This window comes from Protopterus annectens, chromosome 5.part0, assembly GCF_019279795.1.
Source record: "Protopterus annectens isolate FY-2018-M chromosome 5.part0, PAN1.0, whole genome shotgun sequence".
In the NCBI taxonomy this organism is placed as follows: Eukaryota; Metazoa; Chordata; order Ceratodontiformes; family Protopteridae; genus Protopterus; species Protopterus annectens.
The window spans coordinates 1,898,880,344-1,898,907,857 of NC_056735.1; the positions used below are offsets into that span (position 1 = coordinate 1,898,880,344).

The 27,514-nt window shown below is 43.2% G+C and overlaps 1 protein-coding gene across 1 annotated transcript in view; it reads left to right on the top strand.

Moving 5' to 3' along the window:
- Positions 1-27,514, top strand: part of COG3 (component of oligomeric golgi complex 3) — a 1,722,808-nt gene that overhangs the window by 742,406 nt on the left and 952,888 nt on the right. Inside the window, exon 10 of the mRNA XM_044072049.1 lies at positions 22,519-22,645. Coding sequence (XP_043927984.1) covers positions 22,519-22,645 — 127 coding nt within the window. The remainder of the gene's footprint in view (positions 1-22,518; positions 22,646-27,514) is intronic.

The following is a 27,514-nucleotide window of genomic DNA, read 5'->3' on the forward strand; positions in this document are numbered from 1 at the left end:
AAATCTCATCACTTAGCAGAAAGAGTCACTACTACACCCCAACCTGTCATCCCTAAACCTAACCCTATAGATGATAGGGTTCTAATTCCTTACAGGCACCAGTCTTCTGAGGATGTAAATAAGGATCCAAAGTGGTCTTTTCTGTCTGGCTTCATCCTGTGGGTTATTGGCTCCAACTTCGATCTGAAGCCAGACATTTCTCAAAGATTTCAGCTTGCCAGACTCCACCTCCCCTACCCACAGTCCCTCACTTCCCTAAGAATACCGGAGATCTAGTTTGCCGCAATTCCAGAATATCAATTCAATCATGTCTCCATTGGAGTGCATTCTTTTGAACAGAATTTTTTTATTATTTTATTCTCCCTTTTCCATCTGTCTTGTAGGAATTTAGTCTAGCTAGGTGTTAGTAGATTTAGGTTAGATATTTATGATAGTTGTGTTTTTTGTTTAGTGTGTGCTCAACAGGCTTTCTTTCCTGCCTTTAAAGTGTATTTTTCTCTGCTCTTTATTTAACAACAAATTTAGAAATTGCTAATAGTGTTTAGCTTTGTTAAGCAGTAGGTTGTTATGGTTATTAGTGTATGATTTTCTCTTATTCCATAAAATAGGGTCAGGTGCATTGTGTGCTAAATTTGCTTTGCAGTAAGGAATTTCCAGTGTGTTTTTGTACCGTTACTGTTCTTTTCAGTTGCAACAATGGGTCTGAAAGGATTCAAAAATGTGTGCTTTGTGGGCACAAGCTCCCCTCGCAAGATGCCCACAACCAGTGCATCTGTTGCTTGGGGCTGCCCATCTAGAGTCCACCTGTGCCTTTTGCGAGTGGTCTGGCTGTGTCGGTGTCAAATAAGGTCTCAGAGCTGACATGTTAAGGCTGGTATCTCCTGGTCTGGTTTGACTATCCCAGCTTTGCGCTCATCCCTTCCACTCGGGCATCTGCTGCCAATAGCTTGGGCCCAGTCTCAGCATTAGGGTGGGTGTAGCTCCCTCAGACTCTGGCATATCTCTAGGTTCCTCGGATCCTAGGACCATCCAATCCAGATGGCCAGCTTTTGTTTCCATCTTCAATGCCATGGAGTGGATGTTTCCCTATAAGGAGAAGGATTGGTTGAATACAGCCACTGCTCCCCCTCTCTCACATCCATGCCTGTGATCATCCATCTGTCTGCTCTAGGACAATTCAGTCTTGTTGGTCTCTGGTCCCTTTCCCTTCCTGGGGCCACTATCTCTTCCCCTTCCCGCCCAAGCTTTCTAGGAAATGTCTGGTAAGAGGCAGTGCAAGAAGAAGCACCTTGACTCTCCTAAGGAGTCCCTCAAGGAGGATACTGACCTCGAGGAAGGAGAGGGATCCCCCTTTTTTCTCTCAGTGATGTCTACTTTGGTGATCTTTAGGAGTTTCTTTCTAGCACATGGGCTAGATCATTGAAGCTCTTTCTCTGGATGAGTCAGTATTTCTGGAGGCCTTCAAGGTGGGCCTGTCCATGCCATGGATGGTTCCCCTCTGAACGCATTTATTGACCTGGTTTCTTGGAAGGTGTGGAAGGAACCCAACAAGGTAGAAACAGTCCCCAAGAAGCAGGATAAAATCCAAGCCCCACCCAAGGATCAGCCTCAGTGGAGTAAGGGTCTGGCTGTGGATGCAATCATGCTGACAGCCACCACTAAAAAGGACATTTCAGAAGGGAGATCCTCAGTCCATCCCCCATCAGGATTCTTGGGTGTTTGGACTATTCGGGCAAGTGCTGTTATGCCTCAGACACATTAGCTGTGAGGGCTGCTAACTATCTTTCACACTTGATTAGACTTCATTGCTACATAGTTTTAGAAGTGTCAAGAAACATCAAGACACAGCAGTCCTTAGAGGCCTAAAAGACTCTGGAGACTCAGTTGTCCTCCCTACACTATATTGCCAACATTCCCATGAGGCTCATTTCCAGTGCAGTTGATGGAACATCCCGAGCCACTGGTACTGGTATTGCCATGCATCACCATGCTTGTATGAGATTATGCAACTTTGTGGAATGCTTCAAAGTATCCTTTATCAGCATCCCATTTGATGGCTCCTCACTCTTTGGACCTATGATTAAAGGCACTTTGACTAGGATTGAGCAAGATGGAAAGATGCTGTCTGCTGCAGAAAGCCTCAGCAGTCTTTCCAGGGTGCTCTTTCTGAAGATTCTCCTCACAGTAGGGGAAGTAACTACAAAGAATGCCACCCTGTCAGCAGGGGCAGACTGCAGAACCAGGGCTTCTTCAGGGCATTTTCTAGGAGGCCCTTTCAGCAGTCCTGCAGGATTGCCCAACTGTTCTGCTCTGGAAGCAGTCAGGGGTCGCTTGGCACTACACCCAGAAGGTTGAGAGGCCATCACCTCAGATGCATTGGTGTTAAGAGTCGTATCCTTTTCTCCCCGGGCCTCAGCTGAAAGTGGGCTTCTTTCCAGTTAGACTTTCCCAGTAATCAAATGTCAGTAAATAAACAATAAATAAATATCCATAAAATATTCAGTTCCATTTTTAGAAATTCCATGTTCCAAATTCATGTGTCTTCTGGACGCTTCACCCCTGTTAGAGACAGCAGACAGCTGTAGAAATTCAGGAGCTGCTGGCAAATCAAGTCATCTAAGAGGTCCCACCAGACCATTGAGGATCTGGGGTCTACTCAAGGTTTATTTTTTGGTACTAAAGAAGAACAAGGACTTCAAGGCAATCTTGGGGTTTGAGCAAGTTAAACCCTTATGTAAAACAGACCAAATTCCAGATGGTCAGATTGCAGTCCACTCTACCCCTTCTGAGGAAGGATGACTGGATGTGCTCAGTAGAATTCAAGGACATCTACCACCTATTATAAAGATAGAGAGATGTTCAAGGAGGTTCCTGTGCTTCTAGCTGTCAACCAATTATTACCAATTTAGGGCACTACCATTCTGTGTAACCACTGTCCCCCAGATGTTAATGAAGTGTATGGCAGTCATAGCAGTCTGGCTTTGGCTGCATGGATTTCAGGTCTTTCCTTACTTTGGATGTTTGGCTCCTCACTGCCCCACGGTAGCATCCCTAGTCATGGCCAGGGATTCTTACTTCATAGTTTCATAAGTTCTTAGGTAGGTACTAAGCTATCTGCCTGAAGGCATTTATAAGCCTAGCCAGAATGTGTTGGCTTTCGCCGCTCCCTTAGATTAGTTCCCTGTGCCTCTCTCCAGCAGAGCCATTGAAGTGATCCCTGGGGTAAACTTTCTGTTTCCCATTCATTTGTCAAGGTTTTTCTTGAAGAGGGGTTAGTGAGGAGCTTTGCCTAATGTAGATTGGAATCTTGTTCCAGAGCATGGGAAGTCTCTGGGACAGGAATCTCTCTCTCCAGTATGTCCTATTTATTGTTGTGGTGAGGTTTAGATCCCTGGAGCGTGTGGCTCAAGGGGTTATGGTTTTCTTTAGGTGGAGCATGTCCATCAGTTCTGGGTTGGACATGGCCTTGTGATAGACATGGCCTTGTATGTCAGGCAGAGATCATCTCTGAGTAGGCAGTATGCAACCAAGTACACATGGAGTTTCTTCAGTCAAGCTGCATGGGGCATCTGCTTGAGGCCAATGATCCTCTTGGTGAGGTACTTCTGTTGTCTTTCCAGTTGTTGCAGGTGTCTTGTAAGGTACATCCCAAATGGGGCATTGTACTCTATGATGAGTCTGATGAGTGATGCGTAGAGGGGCCCAATGACCTCCTTCGATCTGGATGCAAACCCTTTTGTGATTAGGTGGGCCACATAGAAGGATTTTCTAACCACTTTGGCAATGTGATTATCAAATGAGAGGTTACTATCTACTTGGGTCCCCAGATCCCTTATTACTTCTTCCTTATTTAGGAGGCTACCACCTATGTGGTAGTTTGTGGGTGCTTTGTTTTTTCCAAAGGGGATGATTATACACTTTTTGGCATTTAGCTTGAGGCCATGGTTTTGACACCAGGTATCTGTCTCAGTGAGACCCTTTTGGAGGATGTCTGTGTCAGAGTCAATTATAGCCCCTAGTTTGCAGTCGTCTGTGAATTTGGTCAGCCATAGTCCTCCTGTGCTTGCCTGTACCTCTGAGAAGTATATGCCGAACAGCAGGGGTCCTAAGACTGAGCCCTGGGGAACGCCACTTGTAACCAGTTTAGAGTCAGACCTAGCTCGTGCAACTCTTACCGTGTGGGTTCTGTCCATGAGCCAGTTGGCAACCCATCTCATGACGTAGGGGTTTATGTTCAGGCTGGTGAGCTTGTCTATAATACCTGAGTAGGGAATGGTGTTGAAGGCCTTTGCAAGGTCTAGGTAGGCTGTGTGGACCACCTTTCATTCATCTATAGCCTTAGTAACTGTCTCAAAGAAGTCCACCGGGTTTAGGAGGCATGATCTGCCCTTAACGAAGCTGAACCGGGTAAAGTCCAGCGTTTGGAGGTTTCCAATGTCTCTGTTAATGAGATCCCTGATGATGTGCTTCATAGCTTTGCAGACCAAGCTAGTCAGGCTTATAGGGCGATAGTTCCCTGGGTCCATTGTGGCTCCACCTTTGTGGAGCAGAATAACCATTGCTGTGCGCCACTCTGTGGGCACATAGCCTGTGCAGAGGCTGAGTTTAAACAGTGTGTTTAGGTGAGGGGTTAGTTCATCTTTGAGCTTGTGTATGACGCAGCCTGGGACACTGTCCGATTCCATTGATGCTGTGTTTTTGACTTTGGAGAGGGCTGTTTTAACCTGAGTTTCTGTGATTTCAGGGGCACTACATTCTTCTGGTATAGTTATGGGCTGTTTTGGAGGTGAGAGGGGGGTGAAGATTGTACTGAACCTGTCTGCCAGGATGTTGGCTATATCGGTCGGTTCAGTGTATTTTGTGCCATTCTGCACTAACTCCAAGCAGATCTGAGAATTGCCACTTAGATTTTTGACATAGCTAAAGAATGTTGTGTAATTATCTTTGGAGTCCATGGCAATTTTTCTTTCGAAGCTAGCCTTGGATGAATTTATGAGGGAACGTAGTTTCTTGCTGATACTGATCAGGGATGTCTTCCCTTCTTGGGATTTTACTCTTTTCTGTACTAGTTTCCTCCTTCTGTTGTATAGCCTGCTTATGGCAGGGAGTCCACCAGACTGGTTTCCTTTTCTTGCAGGAGTGAGTCTTGGTTTTGTTTGGGATAGCACGAACCATGCATTCTTATAGGTGCCCGTAGAGTGCATTAGTAAAGGATTTTGCAGCTTGGACAGCGTTATCCCTTAGCATGGGGACTTTGAAACTTCCCACCTTGGTCTTAAACAACGTGAAGTTTGCTTTTGAAAGGTTTTTCATGGTGGTTTCTTTGACCGGGGGTGGTGGCAGAATGTGGATATCCAGAGTGATTAGTTTATGATCAGATCTAACCAGTGAGGGGTTGACCTCCGGTGTGGAACACCGGTCGCCCATGTTGGTGATGACCGGGTCCAGTATGCTGTCACCTCTGATGGGGGTGTTGACCAGTTGATCCAGGGCGTTTGAGTTTATAAATTCTAGGAAATGTTGAGCAAAGGAGTTTGTACTTGAGTAGTTCTCCCAGTTAATGTTTAGGTAATTGAAATTACCCAATATCAGGGTGTTTGGTAGGACCTTTATGTTTCCCAGTATTTCCAGGAATGCGGAGTGGGGGTCCTAGGACATGGTGGGTGATCTGTAGCAAGCTATAATTTGAATAGCTGTTTTGCCCGTTGTTAGTTGCACGTGGATGATCTCTGAAGCATCGTGCTGTGCCGCTAACCTGGAGGTGTGGGTATCCTTGATGAATATGGATACTCCCCCCGCCTTTTGTATTTCGGTCTGGGTTTTGTGGACGAAATGTATGGTATGAGTTTTAGCCTGGTAGTGCTGGGGTGCTCTCTGGAGCCTTAAACCAGGTTTCTGTTACTGCACATATGTCGATTTTCTTCATACTGAGGAGTGCCTCGAGTGCATGCATTTTGAGGTTTAGACTTCTGGTACTGAGTAGCATTACCCTCAGTTTTTGTTACTAGTGCTATTTACGGTGGTGGGTTTGTCTTTTGAGCCTTGCCTAAAAAAGGCACTATGGGTATGGCAAGAGCCTTGGCCAGTATTCAAAAGCCTAAGGGTGACAGGTGCAAGCCATCTCTAGCGAAGCAATGTGGCGTGTTGAGCATGCCATCCCAGGCTGACAGACACTGGATCCCCTTTGAATGACACCAGAAACTTAGCCAATTGTTGAAACTAATAATTTTTGTCTCTATACCGTGGTATCATTCTTGGTGAGGGAAGGATGCTGTTCAGGGTCAGGGTCATACCGGCCTGGGCTACGTGATTAGAGAGCTCCTCCAGGTCTCTTTTCATGTAGTCCAGGGAGGTACGCTCAGGTCATTCACACCAACATGGACAATGACAGAGTCATATTTATACTTGTTCTGGAGTGACCTGAGTGCTTATGTTATGTGGTGGATCCTGGCATCTGACCGGCAGCTAACAGTAACCTTCTCCTTGTTCAGCCCAGTGAGTGGGACGTCAGTGTGCCTTACTATAGCGTCACCTATTACTAGTGTGTTGGGTATGTCATTTTGCCTTAAGGGCTGTGACTGTGTTGGCACTCTGGTTTTGTGAAGTATGTGTTTCATGGTTTGTTTTGGGGGGAGGAGGTTGCTTGGATGGCTGCTTTGGAGGTCTCTGTTGCTTTTGCAGATTTTTATTTAGAGCCTCCAAGTATGTTTTCATGTACTTGTGTGTGTTTTTTGCCGGTGCTGGTTTCATAGGTCTATGTGAGACTGGTGGTGTGATGTAAGTAATTCCCTTCTCCTCTTGACTGCCTGGTCCAGTCTTGGGTTGAGAGAGCTTAGCCTCCAGTTTGGCTGTATAATTGCATCTCTCGCATGTGTTAGTGTTTGGTGGAAGGAGGAGAGGGTTGTCTGTGTACATGAAGCAATTGTAGCATTGCCTCAAAATGCCCAGATTCACCAGTTGGACCGGAGAGTACACCTGAAACTGCCCTTTGGACATGCCTGGATAGGTACAGTGAACTGTTTTACTGATTGGCTGGTAAAATCGAATAGAGAGCCTTGTCCTTCTCTACAGTATAATAGGATCTAGTGCTAAGGTTTATTAGTGCTTGCTATGAGTTTTGAGCAAGTGCCGGGATGAGAAGTGAATGGTTTGAGTGCTCAAGTTGAAAGTTTGTTTAGTTCCAAGGGAAAAATTGAAGAGTACACTTTGTGGAGCCGGGAATAGTTATACCCTAGCTAACCGGTGCTGCCCGACGTGCAAAACTGCACAAATGCGGGTTTTATAGCAGGGAAATGAAAGAGATAGAAATTAGCCCAAAATGGACAATAAACTACTAATTTCTGGGCTGAAACCACTCCTCCAGGGACAGATAGGCTGCTCAAAGCTCCCGCTCTCACAGTGAACAAAGAAACTTCCTTCTATCCAAGTAAGGTATTAGCAAACATAGAAACTTTTAACACAGCCCTGAATTCCGCACTAACCTGAAAACTGGAGTACACTAGCTTAGAAAGGCGGGAAAACAAGTATAAGTATATACATACATATATATATATATATATATATATATATATATATATATATATATATATAATTCGTATATATTTTTTTTTCCAGAAAATAAAGCAGATACAATCAAAAAAACACTTTAAATGTACAGAAATGGCTATCGCACTTGAGTTTGTAGCCTACAACAGTTAACCAGGTAATTTAAACACAAAAACGACTTTGTTAAAGTGCAGGCAGTAAAATAAGTACAATATGTAGCTGAAACAAGCTTTTTAAATCACAGAAACTGTAGAAAATTGGTGTTTTTAGGCGGAATTAGCTAAAGGCAGCAAGAAAATGCAGAAAAATGATACTTAATCACTCCAAAGTCTCTCTTTTGTCTCTCTGCTGCTGTAGAACTCTGCAGGGCACCAGGCAGGAGCTTGCTGAGCTATATACTAGCACAAAAGCCTTGCAAATGGATTTCCCCAGGATATGTATTACGATCAGCTATGCATTTCCTTGAGGATCAACATCAGTTATCCGAAATCAAGCTACTACTTCTCCAGACACTGGAATTTATAGGCAGCCACTTAGATACCATATCCTAAATTGCCAAATTTCCAACTTCCAGAGTAACCAGCCTTTGATCTCAGACAGTCTCTTTGCTCTCTTTTATTTAAAAACAAAACAAAAAAAAAAAAAAACAATGCATGCTCTTCTGAAACTTTTGGGTAACATGGGGTCTTCCATCGGTCTGGTACCTCTAGCAAGGTACCACATGAGGGCTCTACAGTGGATTCTTGCAGTGCACTGGTCCTATTTAATGCTTCCAGTGGATTTCCCATAATGTTGACAACGATTTGTCATGATCATGTTCAGTGGTGGCTGGAGTCTCTGTCTATGACCAATGGGAGATCGTTTGTTCTTTCCTTTCCACTGGCCACAGTCACTAAGGACACCTCCCTTCTCTGCTGGGGGACATTTCGAAGGGAGGACAATTCAAGTGATCTGGTGTTCATCTGAAGCCAACCTTCACATCAGTGTGTTGGAGGTGATGGTTGTCCTGTTTGCATTGCAGGCTTTCCACGAAGCTCTTTCCAGTGGTGTGATTTTGATGCAGATAAGGCAATATGTCTGTTTGGTGTCTGAACAAGCGGGGGGGGAGGACCCGATCTTACCTCCTATGCCGAGGGGCTATGAGAGTTTGGTAATGGGTGATTTCATCTCAGTGGTTTCTGATCATAATGCATATCCCGGGGAAATCCAGCATTCTGGAAGTTTTAAGCAGGAGCATTCTTCTTCATGAGTGAACTCTGAATATGAGAGTGGCTGCTCAGTGTTGCGACCTATTTGCTTCCCATTTTACCCAACACCAAGTGCAGCAGTTAATTATGCCTTGGTCACTTCTCAGGGACAGTCACTCAGAGATGCTCTCCTGTATGCTTGGCTCCAGGTCCCCTGTATGCATAGCCATTGGTTTCCCTAATTATCAAATGCCTTCAGAAGACACCCCACAGCATAGTGACTGTGATCCTCATCGCTTCTTTTTCCCTTCCTGCAGCCTCTTCTGAGTTACTGCCCTGGGTGTTGGATCCCATTCTGGATCTCATTTCCTGTCCATTGGGCCTGGACCCACCTGACCTTCAGATCCTTAAATTAACAACCTGGTTTCTCCAGTCCCCTTGATGGCCAGAAATCCCAAGCTTTCAGTTTGAGTTGTACATATCTTTATTTATTTATTTATTTTATTTATTTTATTTTACATTTGTTGAACGGTAGACGCTGTCCGGTTCGATTCTCAGCTAGAGCGTCTTCTGCATGGAGACATGCATGAATGGGCGTACCTTCGTTGAAGGTTGTGCGTCAGGCCTGGCAAGCCGGTACGTAAAAATCAGCTGCCAATCATTAGTGGACCGGAGTTCTGCTGTGGCGACCCCTAACTGGGAAAAGCCGAAAGACACAAACAAACATTTGTTGACCGGGAATGTCTGACTGAGCTGAGGCCCTTTTTCAGCAGAGGCCCAGGAAGAAAAGCTCCAGTACAGACGAGTATAACATTAAGTACATTAGTACAGATTTTATACAAGTCAAATACAGCTAAATCTTATACAGATAACAATTGGTTGTACATATATTAGTTAAGCAGAAAGGAATATAAAGTACAAAAATCAGGTGTTTTGATAAAAAAAAATCTGATAAAATATCTTGTTTTCTTCCAACTACTAGGAAAATGTATGCTTGCAAGTGAATTTGCAATTTGGGGTGATTCTCTGGGCATGAACCCTTTTACTCTTCCTTGGAGGTAGACATAGACTTTTTTGTGGACCTGTTCAATACAGGTGCCAGTTATTCCATGATAAAGGTGCAATTGGCAGTCATATCTAATTTTCATTTTAGTAGGGGTAATGTACGTTTGGTGCATTGAAATTCTCCAAAGGTTTTTGCAAAGGCACTTTTCTATTGTGCCCTCCTGTTTGGGACCCAGTAACTGTCTGGGATTTACCTTTTGTGCTGCAGGTTCTTGCAGGCCCTCCTTTTGAGCCTTCTCCTACCTTGGATTTGAAGCTTTTATCTTGGAAGACTGTTCTTGGTGGCTGTTACTTCTGCTAGGTGTATGTCCCAATTACAGGCTCTTTCAGCTATTTCTACACATCTGGTTTTCCTTAAAGAAAGGGTATCTCTTCATACAGACCCACCCTTCCTTGCTTCTTAAGGTGGTACTGAAAATTACCTTAACCAGTCTACTCGCCTTCCAGTACTTTTTCCCCAGTTTTTTTTTAACAAGGGTGCGTAACTGTTGTCTGGATTTACGTAAACAATTGAGATTCTGTTCGGACAGGACCAAGTCTTTCAGCAAGTCTGACCAGTGTTTTTTTTCCTTTTCAAAGTCTAGATTGGGTAAACCTGTTTCTAAAGTTACTCTTGCCAAGTGGCTGTCAAGCAGTATTTCCTTTGGATTGCAAACCAAAAGGTTATTCCATCAGAGCTATGGCTACTTCCACAGGGTTTTTTTTCCAGAGTGTTTTTAGACGATGTGTCTGCAGCTGCTGTTTGGGTAAACTCTCACACATTTGTGTCTCCCTACAAGCTGGACATTACGTCTAGGTCTAGGGCTTTTTTGGTTCCACTGTATTGTGCAATATTCTTCCTTAGACCCTCCCACAGATGTTGCGTGGTTTAGGGACTGTGTCCCTCCAGTTGAAGCCAGACGGAAAAGGTAACATCTGATACGAAAGCTGTTTACTCATCATAAAGATAGTTCAGTGTTGTCTTTCTCTGTTGAGTTCAGCCCCCCCCCCCCCGATCCCACCTGTATGGCAAGTCTTTTGTCGTAGAATAATCCCTTTCTGTTTGGGGTCCTTGTTTTCTCTTCTATTATGCTGGTGCCTTACATTGGTTTAGACTGAGAAGGGCAAACTCAAGCTGAGGTATTCTTTGGGGACTGAAGTGTTGTGGGTAAGGGAGGCAGAGCCTGGTGAGCTGAAGTCTTTGAGAAATGGCTTGCATCGGATCCAAGTTAGATTTCATAACCCACAGGCTGAATCAGACAAAGACAACATGGATCTATTGATGTCCTTCATGGATGCATCTGCAGTCATAACAAATGGGTTGTCCTGTCGTCAGGCAGCCCCTCGGTTGGCCGGATTCCAAAGTCTGGGTCCGGCTTCGGCTGATGTCGCGCTTCACCCGACGTCATCTCTGCTGGTCTTCGGGTATAAAGGCATCAGCCGACGCCATTTTCCCCAGTCTTTCTTGCCGCGTGGCGCCCAAAGCAGAAGCTGTTCGCAAGTGCCGGTCGGTCAGATCCAGAGATTACTACTACCGAATACTACTTCGAAGACTTCTAAAAAGCTAAGTACCCCGTTGGGGACTCTTTCTTGCCTCAGCCGATGTCAGAAAAAGTCAATAACTGTTTAACTTGTGGGAAACAAATACCTCATAAAGATTTCCACTCTTACTGTTTGCCTTGCTTAGGCCCAGACCACGACGTAGCAGCCTGTTCGGCCTGTGCTTCCTTCAACCGACGAACGCATAGGCGTCGGTCGGAGTTTGCTGAACAGTTTTTCGGCTCAGATTTTGCATACATTATGCCGTCGGACCCTCCGACTACCCAAATTGTTAAAAAACGCAAAGAAAAAGACCGACACTCGCGGTCCGCGGTTTCGGTCGAAACCACGGTTAAGCAAGCCGCGAATGTCTCGGTTTTGGCCGAAACCGAGAAAACTGGTCAATCTTCAGCCGAATCCATGACTACTACTGAGGCTCCTGCTACCTTATCTGAATCGGCCTCAGAAACTTTGCCTGCAACTGTGGTTCCTACTGATCTATCAGACACCATCCCCTTGGATATCTCTACCCCAGCACGTGGTGCTGCTAGGCCTCCTGCAGCCATGTCTATTAAGGCCTTTGCCAGGGCTAAAGCAGCCAAATCAGCTAAATCAGTGCCTGTTAAACCACCCTCACTCAGGCCCACTTCTAGTTCACAAATGCTTACTCTGGCAGAAGATTTAATATCCTTAATTAGGGGATCCCAATCTCACCCAGACAGGGCCTCTCAGCCCCCAGAAAAGAGACCTAGAGCAGAGGCCCGAGCCTGTGTCCTCTGATGATTCTGCGGATGACTCAGACATTACAGACCAGCCAGAGGCTCCTTTTTCCAATTATGAAGATTCAGATGCCGAAGAATCCATTCCAGCTGCCTCTCCACCAGAGGAATTCTCCTTTGGGGAAACCTTACATGCCATGAGAGAACAATTCCAATGGCAGGGACAAGATTTCTCAGATTCTAGAAAAAGGCTTAGGACTTTTCTGCATTTACCACAACATAGGCCCTTAGCTATACCTCCTGTCCTATCTGTTGTGGACGATGCATTTAATGATGTCTGCACTGCACCTGATTCTTTACCTCCAGCCCCTGCCAAACCAGATAGATTTTACAGGGTGCCAGACACTCATCACCACCTATACAAGGCCCCACTTGCAGACCCCGAAACTATATCCCAGGGGCCTAAGGCAGTAGCCTCAACCACAGCAAAAAAACCCTATTCCCTCTGAAAGGGAATCCAGGTCCTTAGAGAGATGGGGGAAAAGTCTACACCTCTGCTACTCTCTCAGCTAGAGCTTTAAACTGTCAGTTTCACATGATCCAATACCAAGAGTTTATGCTTGATCAGTTAATTAAAAAGCTGTCCTCTGATGAATCTTTAGATAAGAAATATGTATTAGAGATGGTGAATAACATCCAACAGGTTAGTAACCATTCTTTAAAATGTGGCTATGATGCACTGGAGGCTTCATTTAGATCAGCCATGACTGGCACAGTGATAAGAAGGCATGCATGGTTGAAAGAACAGGTCTTGCTGGATCATGTTAAAGCTAAGCTATTGGATGCTCCTATGGATAAGGCCAGTCTATTTGGGGAACCTGCCCAGCAGGTAATGAAGAAAATGGAAGAGAAGGCAAAATCTGTACAAACAGTTAAAGATTTCCTACAGGTTCAGCCCCCAAGGTTTAGCAGGAACTGGCCTGCCAAAAATTGGTCCTTTCCTGACTCCACAAGATCCCAAAGGGGCAGGAACAGACGCTCTAGGGGCAGAAATCAATCCAGAGGAGGTGCCTACAGAGGACGACAGTGGCAAGGCAATAACCGAGGCACAGACACAACCACTGCCACTGCAACCGGACAATCTCAGTGACTTGGCTCTGACTCCGCCTACCAGGGAGCAAATAGCAGCACCATTAGGCGGAAGGTTAGCCTTATTCTCGAAAAATTGGCACTATATTACAAAAGACAAGTGGATTTTGCAAACCATAGACCAAGGCTACCGGTTCCACTTCCACACTTTACCAGTAAAAAGAGGAATGCCAAATCTGCCCCCAGATCAAAAAATAGAAGCCCTGCACCAGATAGCGGAATTAATAAAGATGAGAGCTGTGGAAAGGGTGCCAATAACAGAACAGGGCAAAGGATTCTACTCCAGACTATTCCTAGTACCAAGAAAAGAAAAAAACTGGAGACCTATTCTCGACCTGTCCATCTTAAATACATACATCATTGTCCCAAAATTCAAAATGCTGACCCTACAGCAACTTCTTCCCATGCTGGGCAAGGAGTGTTGGCTGGTAACTCTAGATCTCAAGGAGGCATACCTGCACGTCCCCATTCGACCAAATTGCAGAAGATACCTCAGATTTCTTGCAGGATCAGAGCATTATCAATTCTCAGCGTTGCCCTTTGGCTTATCTACTGCGCCCAGAGTATTCACAAAATGCCTGGCATCAGTAATCGCTCATTGCAGAGTACAGGGAATTCAAATTTATCCATACCTGGACGACTGCCTGTTACAAGCGGACAACAAAAGCAAGCTGACAACAGATTTACAAAGGGTCATTTACTTGCTACAAGCCCTGGGATACACAGTCAATTTTCAAAAGTCAAGGCTGATACCATCCCAGACAAGAACTTTCTTGGGCGCGGAATTGGACACAGTAAAACAGATGGCATTCCTAACTGCAGAAAAACAAAAGAACTCCCTCTTTACTTCTTAGCATTAACAAAGCAGAACAAACTAACAGCAAGAAAAGTTCTGCAGGCCTTGGGCTTCATGGCATCATGCATAATCTTGGTCCCACATGCCAGACTGCATATGAGAAAGTTACAGTGGTACCTAAAGAATTTATGGTGTCAACACAGGCACAGCTTAGAAACAGAAATACCACTAATCCCATGCTTAAAACAGGAGTTCCTATGGTGGGCTCGGGCATGCCAGTCAAACCCAGGCTTGCCCTTCCACAACTTTCGAGCAAACCAAACCATCACAACAGATGCCTCAGACCTAGGATGGGGGCACACATGCTGGACAAATGCGTACAAGGACTGTGGACTCAGGACCAGCTGCACCTGCACATAAACCAAAAAGAAATGCTGGCAGTAAAACTGGCAATCCTAAAATTCAGACCATTCCTCAAAGAAGGCCATTTGATGATAAGGACAGACAACACCACAGTCATGTGGCACATCAACAAACAGGGAGGCACTCATTCTTACCCCCTATGCAGAATGACTTTGGACCTTTGGAATCTGGCTCTCAGCTACAACATCCAGTTACAGGCAATATTTGTACCGGGAAAAGAGAACACCCTAGCAGACATTTTAAGCAGAACCACCTCGGATGCTCACGAATGGATGCTACACCCGGACATCTTCAAGGCCATCACAAAGAAATGGGGAATTCCACAGATAGATCTATTCACTTCCCCACAAAATCACCAGCTCAAAAAATTCTGCACAAGGACATTCCACCCACTTGCATGAAAGGTGGACTCTCTATCCTTCAGCTGGAAAGGCCTGACAGCATATGCATTCCCACCTCTTCCCTTGATGCACAAGGTACTACTGAAAATCAAAGAGGAACGTCCAAGGATAATTCCGATAGCTCCGAACTGGCCAAGACAACACTGGTACCCATTGCTGAGGAGCATGTCTCGGGAGAAAATGTGGTCAATACCCCTGATGCCTCTGATGTTAACTCAGAACAACTACAACATCATACATCCAAACCTAAAAACCTTGCAACTGACTGCCTGGAACATCACATAGCAGTAACTAACCCAGACCTTTCACAAAGGGTTAAAGACATTATCCTTGAAGCCCGCAGACCTTCAACAAGAAGGAACTATGCAGGAAAATGGAAAAGGTTCATCATTTGGAGTACTGAAAGAGGAAAAGATGTGTCGAACATAGATATTGCTAACATTCTGGAGTACTTGGCAGAGCTTCTACATACAGGCCTGTCCTATTCCTCCATCAAGATACATGCATCAGCTATTTCAGCAGAATACAGCTTTGATCCTCCTGTCTTTTCGCATCCTCTACTCAGACAGTTTCTCAGAGGGATCAAGAATGTAAAACCTCCTAGGAAACCACCATTACCAGCATGGGACTTGAATTTTGTACTAGAAAAGTTGACACTCCCTCCGTTTGAACCAGCAGCAACAGCAGATCTACAACACCTGTCATGGAAAACTGCTTTCCTACTGGCTATTACTTCAGCAAGGAGGGTTTCGGAACTACAGGCCTTAATGGCAGTGCAACCCTTCCTAATCTTCCATCAAGATAGGGTGTCCATGAGAACTAATCCTACATTTATGCCTAAGGTGGTATCCAGAGTGTCTTTAAACCAGGCAATCCACCTACCTACCTTCTTTCCCAATCCACAAAACAGAGGTGAAAGAATAATGCATACCTTGGATGTACATAGACAGTTACGCTACTACCTGGACAGAACCAAAGGTAACAGAAAAACTGACCAGCTCTTTGTAGCCTATGCAACAGGAAGGGAAGGAAAAGCAATTTCCAAACAGACAATCTCCAAATGGATAGGAAATTGCATAAGATTCTGTTACTCCTACCATGGAAAACCAATTCCACAGAACATAAGACCTCACTCTACAAGGGCCACAGCCACTACCACAGCTTTCTTAAGAGGAGTGGCAACCAAGGACATTATTGAGGCGGCTACTTGGACCTCCGTGCATACATTTGCCAAGCATTACAATTTACCTCTATATTCTAGATCCCGAGCAGGGTTTGCCACTGCTGTACTGCAAGGGATCCTGACTACACCATAATTATTATTCCTCCTCCCCTAGTTTGGCTATGGTATTCTACCCATTTGTTATGACTGCAGATGCATCCATGAAGGACATAGTACAGTTTTGTACCTACCATAAATGTAGATGTCCGAACTGGATAGCATCTGCAGTCAGGATTACCTCCCTCCTTCCCTCTGTGGTACTCCTAGGGTATTTACCCTCCTAATAGCTAGCTGGGGGGGGAGTCTCTTATGGTGTATTTGTTTGTATATATGTACATACATGTTTATTTTTTGTGTTTGCCTTCTACTATTTTGGAAACATTGGCATTTATCCAAAATTTAGCTTTCCAAGAGGGCAATTGGCATCTGGGGCAAGAAACACTGAGGAAAATGGCGTCGGCTGATGCCTTTATACCCAAAGACCAGCAGAGATGACGGGTGAAGCGCGACATCAGCCGAAGCCGGACCCAGACTTTGGAATCCGGCCGACCGAGGGGCTGCCTGACGACAGGACAACCCATTTGTTATGACTGCAGATGCTATCCAGTTCGGACATCTACATTTATGGTAGGTACAAAACTGTACTTTATGGTGAGTACATAACTTTTGTTTCTTCAAGAAGCCAGGAGAACTGCCACTCGAATATCCTATTTAGCCAAATGTAAGCGATTATCCCTTTGGTGCCATAGGAATGGACAGGACCCCAACAAATCAGAGCTACCTTCCATACTAAAGTATATATGTGAGCTTATGCATACAGGTCTTGACCTATTCTTCCATCAAAGCCCAACTGTCAGCCATCTCTGCTTGTTTATCCTAAAGTCCTCCACTTCTGTCCAGACCTGAAGTCGAGTTATTCCTCAAATGGGTTCTGCATCTTAGACCACCAAGAAAACCCATAACCCCTCCATGCGACCTCAACTTAGTGTTGGAAAAACTTTCCTTAATTCCCTTTGAACCAGGAACATCAGCAAATTTCAAATTTTGCGCCAGGAAAACTATTCTGCTTCAGGTTTTCACTTCAAATAGGAGAGTTTCAGAGCTTCAGGCAATCATGACCATTCCTCCCTTTCTTATTTTTTACTAGGACAGGGTGACCCTGAGGTCTATCCCTTTATTTATGGCTAAGTAGTGAACACTCTGCTCTCTCACCAGGCCATAAACATTCCTGCTTTCTTTCCCAACCTACAGAACTGGGGGGAAGGCTCCTACATGATTTTAGATGTTCACAGACAGCTAAGATTCTATTTGGACAAAACCAAATTTATTCAAACATCTGAATAACTGCTTGTCTCTTTCATGGACTCTAAATTGGGACAAGCAGTGTCTACTCAAATTGTTGCAAGACGGATCTCTAAGGCCATCTCTCTTTGTTATTTTCTGCATGGCAAGTCGTTACCCTTATGTCCTCAAGCTCATTCTACCAGGGCAGTAGCATTCTCTGGGGCCTTTTTCAAAGGGGTGGATGCAAGGGCCATACTGGAAGATTGATGTCTTTTCAAGGTCCAGAGCTGTCTTTGCCAGGTCATTCCTGTCTGGCCTCTTGGACAGTTCTGCTGTTTATTAGTCAACTACTGTTTCATTCCCTTCAACTTCTGGGAATCACCCTTTGGTTAGGAGTTCTGCAACAGTGATTTCAGTCAGAGTAATACAGTTGTGTAAGAACATACCGTAACAGTAGATGTCTTACTAATAACTGTAGCAGTATTCCTTCCCACTGTTCTTCCCCTGTACATCTGTTTTCTACCGCCTCTCTCTCTCTCTCTTTTGCTGCTGTTCCTATCCTGTGGACAACATCTTAGAATTGAGGGGGCTTCCTTACCCCTTGATGCCTCTGTCCCTTCTAGTTGATTAACCTGTTTCAGGGGTCATCAGGCTGGTGACTTGGAGATAATCTGAGGAATTATGCTCATGCGTCCACGTATTGACTCTAACGCTTATGAGCTGAGATCACTCATCAGACTACAATTGTGTGAAAGTAAAATTTTGGTAACCCAACTGAATGTCAGAGATGATAATCCATTGGTTAGGAATACTGTAACAATGATAAGTAGGACATCTGTTGTTGTGGTACATTCTTGCACAACTGTACTTTCCTCTGTTATTAACCTGTGAAATGCCTAGTGATATTAATGCATGTATTATAGTAAGGTGGGTGGCTAGCCCTGCCATGGCTGTTCTTCCATACCATACACTCACATATATGGCCAGTTTAGAGTGTCTAGTCCAGCTACTGTATGTTGTTGGAATGTGGGAGGAAACCCAAGCGAACACAGGGAGGCCAGGCAGACTCCCCATAGAAGGCACCCCAGCCAAGAATTAAACCAGAGGACCACTTGCTGTGAGGTGATAATGCTACCTGCTGTATCACTGTGCCACCTTTAGTAAGGTAAAACAAATACTTTTTATTGGTTGCACGATGATCAGTCATTTACGTAAGAGATTTACTATCGGATGTGCAAATGGCGGGTGCTCGAGCCTGTGGTAGTCGAAACAAAGTTTTCCAGGAGGCAGAATGCCAAACTAGGTAACATCGAATACACTACAGTGAATGGGTAGTGTACTTCGATTATCTGAGTTTGGCATTCTGAGCAGAGATCTCGGTACAGTGAGGAACAGAGAATTAACCCATTTTGTCACTATAGTGTGAACTCGGAGTTGGCATATATCATTTGTAGGGGGTGTGGGGGGGTGCAGGGAGGCTTCCCCCCTGCAAAATAGTTAAATACATGCACTGTTCACAGTAGAGTATAACGGTATGCTAGGGTGCATAGCATGGGTGACTGACGTCATCTTCTGCTATGTGGAAAACATCTAACTACAGGTGTCAATGTATTCAGTTATGATTTGGCTGCTCTGTCGATGGTCCGTGTTTGGCATTTCAGGTCAACATTTTGATCAGTCGACTGATGCTGTTTCGGACATATAATAGTAAACCAACGTAAGAATGTGTCCAGTGTAAGTTGTGACATGATTACTGTTAACAACTTTGCCTGGAGGCAGATTTCAAAATATTATTGATGTTAAAATGTTTACATAATAAATGAGGTATATTATAATCTATGTGGACATAAATAATCTTTGTCTTCATCCTCTGTATCAGTTTATAGTGTCTTGCAAACATTCATAGTACTTTAATCCAGTGTCAGGTCGGTATTGCTTATTGCAAGATTCTCCCTTTTACTAGAGCTGGTACCTTATTTATATTATGTAAGAGTATTAAATATAGTTGGTTGCTTAGTTCTAGTAGGAAGTTGGGTTTTCCTAGTCTAAAATTATGTGGTAGGGAAGTATAGGTATTTTGTTTTACGTGGTTTATATTTGTCTTGTTTTAGGGATTAGGTTCTTTTTTAATGGCTTGAAAAAATTATTCAGACGTTTTGTGGCATATTCCTCGTGGTCCACAATGCAATGTAAATAGCAAATGCTTTTGATATGCATTGTTGATGAATGTGAGATAGCCAAACAATAAGTCTAGTGAATTTTAACTTGTCCTCATGGCTAAAAAAGTTAACATTTGTCTTGTAACTGAAACTTGGTTTAAGACTGAGGAAACATCTTCTAGTAGTTGATGGCTAAAATGCCTCACAGGATCGTAAATACCATTTACATTCCAAGTAATCAGTGAGTAGTAGTCAGCTCTTCGTACTTAAATTCAATCCTTTTGGTTGCCCACTGCTGCATTGCAAACTAGTATCCATTAATCACATTGTATGCATTTTAGTAATTTATTTGCTTGATCTTATAATATAATAGCAACCAGTCTAGGACCTCAGTAACTGCTCACAAAGTGTTGATCTATGGCCATCGTATGCACCAACCTTCTCAGAGGACATTCTAGCAAGCATATAAAAGGAGTAATAAAATTACATTTACCTAGCAGTCTTCATAAGCATCTAAGCCATTAACCACCACCCTGCATAATGTGTCATTTACCATTTGATGATATTTCTTCTGGATAATGCTTTAAATGGCTTTGAATATTCACCTTCCACATAGGCCGCATCCTTGTTATGTCAAATCCAGTCTGAATGCATAACCTGGAATTGCCTATGCTCTCCTTGCTTCCTTTGACAGAGTTTCATTATGCAAACTAATAACGTGCAGAAAGAATGTGGAACCCTTTAGAAGTACAAAACTGAATTATTTGCTTCTACAGTCACTCAGATAACTGTGGTTTACAAATTTAAAATGCTGTGTTCATTCCTTAGCAGTAAGCGAATATTCAGTAGATCTTCTGGTGACCGTGTCCTCCATAACTCCTTCCAATGTGCTTGTGGTAGCTTAAAACTTTTCTCACTTCGGTATCTGTGTGGGAAGAAGTATGTTTCCGAACTCTACCATAGCTGTCAAGTTACACACACATTGTATGGTAAAACTCATTTTGGCTTGGAAAAAAGGCTGTACTACTAGCTTTCCCCACTGAAATACACAAATATACATTTGTAGTAGTCTTTTATGCCTTATAATTTATACACACACAATGAACTGCTGCATTTGATTTCAGTATATTCTGCGTTTAGTTTCTATTATGATATTGTATCACACATATCACCTGCTTGTCATACATTGTTGAAAAGTATAAATTCAACACCAGAACTTCATGGCTAAAAGTGAAAGCAAAAAAAATGTTCATGTCACCATTGACCATGTATTCTGGTTATAAGTAATGTTTATTTCCAAATAACAGCTTTTTTTACTTTGGAAGTCAGGGTTAAATAGTGAGGTGCATTTAACCAAACTCTTATGTATTAAAGGCCACACCAAAAAGGAAAAAGGTCACACAGAAAAGGCACATAAGCAAAAGCAGCAAGACGACAGGCAAACCAGAATCTGCATTGAGTCATATATTAAACCTCCTCTTTTTTTTTGGATACCTGTCACAAGAGGAAAATTTGCAGTAAATTCGTTTGCTAGGATATTGCCAATGTCCATCAGGTCTGAGTAGGTTTTGTCATTTAGTATGAGTTCTGTACATTTTTGAGTATTGTTTCAGTGCTTTTACATGAGTAAAGAAGATTTTGTAATTGTACTTGGCCTCATAGTATGACCTGAGTTAATGGGCTGCCTTAGTAGGCTTAATAGTCTCTCTAAATTTTTTTTTCCAGACACCTTTATTGAATTATCACTTGTAAGATATAGGCAAATTTACATTCATATAAAAAAATCAAATTATATTAACATAATAAACATTATACTTTGCATATATTGCTATGTCATATAACATAATCCATATTACATAAACTACTAATTTCTTGCTTTTTTTTTTTTTAAACAAGAAATATCTTCATTAAATCATCACCTTCTGCATAAGCAGTCATACATATATATAAATGAAAATAAACACCAACACAATCCTAGCCACAAGCATTTTCCTTTGAAGGAGTCCATGGGAAATGTGCAAATTACCCCTTAAGGACACACGTGTGTTTTGGCTACATGGCTTCTGATTACTTAGTGACTTGACTTTTTATAAGTGTGTATTGATGCATTTGGTGCAGGAAAGTTAAAGGGGTTTCTCTGCCCTGTGTGTTCTCCTTTTGGGAAATGAGAAGGCAGACTCTGCCAGAATAGTTCTGCATGAAATAGCTGATTGAATTGCATCATATATTTAATAGACAAATTCCCAAATGCTTGATTAAGAAAGCTGACCAGAAACTTGTATATATTGTTAATGTTATGGAGATTGGTACTGTATACTAGCCCACAACAAAATAATCTTGTGTATGACTGTAAAGTCACCATATGACCTTAAGTATAACTCTTAGATGTTACACCACAACAGAGAGCTTTCCTTTCCACATTAACCATACTAACTTTTTAGGGACAGATGTGATATCAGAGTACTGTTTTTAATTTGGACAGATACCACTTATTTAACCAGTGTAGACTAAACATTGGTGGTAATGGGTCATTCTGGTGGTGTTACTGACTCACAAAGATTCCACATTCAGGATTATTTATGGTCCTGCTTGTGTAGCACTGGGGTAAATAAAATTCAGACGGTAAAAAAAATTAAAACTGCCAGTTAATTGAGCTGACTGTTTAGTGCACCAGACAGTGTTGCAGGATTAATTTTGTGGCCTAAGTGAAGATTCTCAATTGAATAGAGATGAGTGGTGCTTAAGTGAGGTTTTATAATTTGGAAGTTACTCTAGTGTAACTTGGAGATATCTATATATACCCACAGATATAATCATTACATGTTTTCATTTCATGTGTGTGTGTGTGCATACGCTTTCTGTTGTAAGCTTCACATCACATTTTCCTGACATCTGCTGTTTTTGTTGCAATGGGGGAAGTGTTCAGTGATTTTATGAATTGAAGTGAAAGATGAGGTTGTTAGTAAGTGGTGTAATTTTGTTTTAGTTTATTTTAATGTCATTTTACTTGCATTTGTTGTATAACAGAGCTGTGTTGTATGTTATTCCAGGTATCAGCAGCTGTTGAATGAAATCCACCAGTGCTACTTGGATCAGCGGGAACAGTTGTTGAGTCCTAGCATTGCCTCAACTATAACAGACTTGATGAGTCATAACAACAGAGATCACTGTGCTTTGGTAAGAATCCTTATAGTGCTCTGTGGTAGTCTTTTTACATGGAGAATCACAATGGATGGGTTAAATAATGTAGCTGTCCCAACATACTTTTTCCATGCAGAGTTGCAGGTATATGTTCAATGAATCAAAACTGTAATAGGTACAGACTCGAATAGAATTGTCATGTCTGCACTGAGACAGTGTTGACTTTTGAACCCCTGGTATCCAGCAGTGATCTTGTGTAGTTTATTTATATATGCTGTTGTTGAATTTGTGTTGTCCCTATGCTTTGTATATAAACTAAACAACAGACTGATGATCATTTGTGTGTGTTGCACAAGTAGTTTAGATACATGATTCTATTTCCTTTATTTGACAATGAATTTTGATTGAGAAACAAACACTGAAAAAGTTCACTGGCAATTCCTATCATCTAAACTAAAAACATATAAACCAAGTGATTTGATTGCAAATGTAAACAAATGTGTTAACATTTGCAATCACCAAAAACTACTCAAATTTTTCTTTTATGTAGGTGGCTTTGCCCACCCTCCAACAACCCCAGAAATTAAATGTATTAACTCCATGGCTGCACATCAGTGAGGAACGAGGAAAACTTCTCAATTGTATTAGTTGAACTGCGGAAGTATTGACTAGGATGACTTGTGACTTCTCAGTTACAACTGATCAAGAACGCAGGTGACTTAAAACTGTCTCTGCAGTATGGAAAAGCATTTTTTTTTTTTGCAGGGAAGGTGTAAGCATACTCCATGTGAGGAATTTTGTCCCCCTCCACTCAGTCATTACTTATATATTCTAATTTGAGTCGCACAGCAATGAAGAAAGGAGAAAATCTCCAGTGCAGGGTACAGTTGTCTCACACAAAGAACAGTGCTGCACTGCCTGCATTACATAATATCTTGGAGAAATTGTAACATTGAGGAAATGTGATAAGGAAGTAAAGAACCCAATCCACTGTCCTTCAGTCAAGAATTGGGAAATGCAAGTAACACCTAAGGTCTTCTGAGAAGAAATCTGGGAAAAATATCAGAACCATCTAAGACAAAGCTAAAAGATTGTTAAGAAAAATGACTGAATCCATCATTTTAAGGGTTTCATCTCCTGCAAACATTGGATTTATTCAACATTTTTCTAGTACAGGTGAGACTGGCATTTACATTGTATTAACTCCTATACATGAGAAATGCATTTGTGTCTTCATTGCGCTGCCAGAAAGAAATTGTCCAAGCAGTGACTTCTTATTTCCCTGGATAGAGCAATGGAGGCTCATGATGGTATGTTCTGACATATGTATACATGTGGCTTCCTGATGTTCATCGTGTTTCACTGTTGCAGTCATTACAATAGGGTTATCCTGCTGGCAGGCTAGCCGCAGTCGGCCTGAGTTCCAAAGTGTAGGTCCGGCGTCGGTTGCTGTCACCTCCTCCCTGACATCAGTGCGCCAGGGGTATAAAAGATGCAGCCGACGCCATTTTCTTCAGTCTTTCTTGTCGCGTGGTGCCCAAAGCAAAAGCAGTTTGCAAGTGCCGGTTGGCCGACTCCTGAGATTTTCAAATTCGAATTTCAGATCCAAAGTCTTCATTAAAGCTAAGTACCCTGTTGGGGAAACTTTTTTCTTGCTCCAGACAGATGTCAGAAAAAGTTAATAATTGTATTTCTTGTGGGAAGCAAATACCTCATAAGGATTTTCATTCTTACTGTATTCCTTGCCTAGGCCCTGACCACGATGTTGCTAGTTGTCGGTTTTGTGCTAGATTTAACCAACACACTATTAAGCATCGGTACAATTTTGCATTTCATTATTTTGGTAGAAGATTTAACTATGTAATGCCGTCGGAGCAACCGACTACCAGAGTTTATAAAAAGCGCAAAGAAAAGGACAGGCACCCGAGGTCCAAAATCGATGATGGGGCTTTTATAGACGAGGCTTCTGTTAGGCCTGTCGCCGGTTCTCAGTGAAGCGCTTTCGCAGTCCCTGATGCCCGCTACCTCAGAGCCACAGGCCGCTTCCGACTCCCACGTGGAGCTGACTAGGCCGCTGGAAACTCAAGATACTGGACACTTGGAAACTATTCCCTCAGATGGGTCTAGAGCCGCTGAGCAGGCATCAGCTTCTGAGGGTGTTTTCAGGCCTACACAGTTATATTTAAAACCAACTTCAGCTTCAAAGGCAAAGACTAAAGCAGCTCTAAAGACAAACAAGTACAGCATTCTCCTGGACAGGCCTCCATGCCTAAAAAACAGATGCTTAAAATGGCCGAAAGACCTAATTACTTTGATCAGGGGTTCCCATCCCCCTCCTGATAAGAGGCCTAGGCAAGAGATAGAATATGAATCTTCAGATCAGGTTTCCATTTCTTCTGATTCCTCTTCTGACCAGGAATACTCTCTTCCTCCCTATGAGGATTCTGATGGTGAAGAATCTATCCCTTCAGCCTCTCCTCCTGAGGATTATTCTTTTGGGAAAACCCTGCATACTATGAGGGAGCATTTCCACTGGGAGAGCCAAGATTACTCAGAATCCAAGAAAAGGCTCAGAGACTTCCTTTTGTTACCTCAGTACAGGCCCCTTGCTTTCCCTTCTGTTTTAGTCATTGCAGATGATGTATTTACAGAGTCCGGACTGTCTCCTGACTCTTTGCCACCAGCTCCTGTTAAGCCAGACAGATACTACAGGGTTCCTGATTCACATAAATTTCTTTATAAAAACCCGCTGCAGACCCAGAAACTATCTCTCAGGGTCCCACAGGGGTCAAGGCGTCCACTGCAAAAAACCCTATACCCTCTGATAGGGATTCAAGGGCCCTGGACAGATGGAGGGAAAAAGATTTATACTTCTGCTACCTTGGCTGTAAGAGCTTTAAATTGTCAATTTCATATGCTTAAATATCAGCAATATCTAATGTCACTGCTTAAACAAAAAATGTTGACAAATTCATAATGTGCAGAAAACAAAGAAATGCAGGATTTATTGCATGCTGCTGAACAAGTGGGAAAGCATACTTTGCAATGTGGTTTTGATTCTCTAGAGGCCTCTTGCAGGGCCGCTGTTACAGGTTCTGTCATTAGGTTAAAAGAACAGAATCTGCCTGATCATGTTAAAGCAAAATTATTAGATGCTCCACTACAACATGATACCTTGTTTGGTGTTAAAGCGGAAGAGGTTTTGAAGAAAATGGAGGACAAAGCTTAAATCTATGCCAACAGTCAAGGATTTCTTACAGGTACAGCCTCCCAGATTTAGCAGGAACTGACCTGCAAAGAATTGGTCCTTTCCAGTGTCGGACAGGCCACAAAGAGGTAGATACAGACGCCCAGACGCCCAAGAGGCAGATCACAGCCCCAAGGCTCATACAGGCCTAAACAATGGGGTGCTTCAACCTCCAAAAGCGGAGAAGTAAAATCACAGCCATACAGGAAACAGTCTCATTGACTTTCCCCTGCCAGCACCAAGCACTTATCTTCTGGCAGCTCCTTTGGGGGGAAAACTAGCACTTTTTGCTCAAAATTGGCACATGATCACTCAGGACAAATGGGTCTTGAATGTCATATCCCAGGGCTACAGGTTCCACTTTCACACCCTGCCAAAGCCAAACGGCATGCCAGACCTGCCACGCAATCAATGGGCAGAGGCACAAAAACAAGTTTCATCCCTCATGGACATGAGGGCCATTCAGCAAGTACCACAGCAAGAGCAGGGACGGGGATTTTACTCAAGGCTGTTCTTGGTGCCCAGAAAGGACAAAACCTGGAGACCAATACTGGACCTGTCTATCCTGAACGCATTCCTGGACATTCCAAAATTCAAAATGTTAACTCTGCAGCAGCTCCTGCCCATGCTGGGCAAGAGGGCTTGACTTGTGACTTTAGACCTAAAAGAGGCATACCTGCATGTCCCAACCAGACAATCATGCAGAAGATACCTCAGATTTATAGCTGGCTCAATGCATTACCAATTCTCTGCACTGCCCTTTGGCTTATCTACTGCGCCCAGGGTCTTCACAAAGTGCCTGGCACCAGTAATTGCTTGGACGACTGCCTTATTCACGCAGAGAATAAGGACACTCTACTACAGCATCTGGAGTTTGTAAAAACATTACTAGCAGGCCTAGGGTACATAGTAAACGAAAAGAAATCAAAATTCATACCCTCTCAAATAAGTACAACTGCCCAGATGGCTTATCTCACACCAGACAAACACAGACAACTGACTACTTATTTCAAAATGTTGGCAACAAAGACCCAGTTATCTGCAAGAAAAATTCTGCAGGCTTTGGGCTTCATGGCATCCTGCATTCTGCTAATTCCATATGCAAGACTGCATATGAGGAAACTTCCATGGTATCTAAAAAGTGTTTGGACTCAACATTGCCACAGCCTGGAAACAATAATTACCCTCATTCCCTGCCTGCAACAGGAGTTTCGATGGTGGGCAAAAGCCTGTAACCACAACACGGGGCAGCCATTCACCTTACCCACAGCCAGGCAGACATTGACAACAGATGCATCAGATTATCAGGCACATATGGCAGGAAGATGTATTCAGGGCACATGGTCCACAAGTCAAATGCATCTACATATCAATCAAAAAGAGATGCTAGCAGTTCAAAATGCCCTGACAGCCTTCAAGGATCTACTTCATCCAGGACAACTAATGGTAAAGACGGACAATACCACAGTCATGTGGTACATAAACAAGCAAGAGGGCATACATTCCTACCCCCTCTGCAGACTAGCCATGAACTTGTGGGACACAGCATTGGCTTACCAAGTACATCTGCAAGCACAATTCCTGCCAGAAAGGATAAGTACTCTGGCAGACGAACTAAGCAGAAACCTAATGGATCCCCACGAGTGGAAATTGGAACC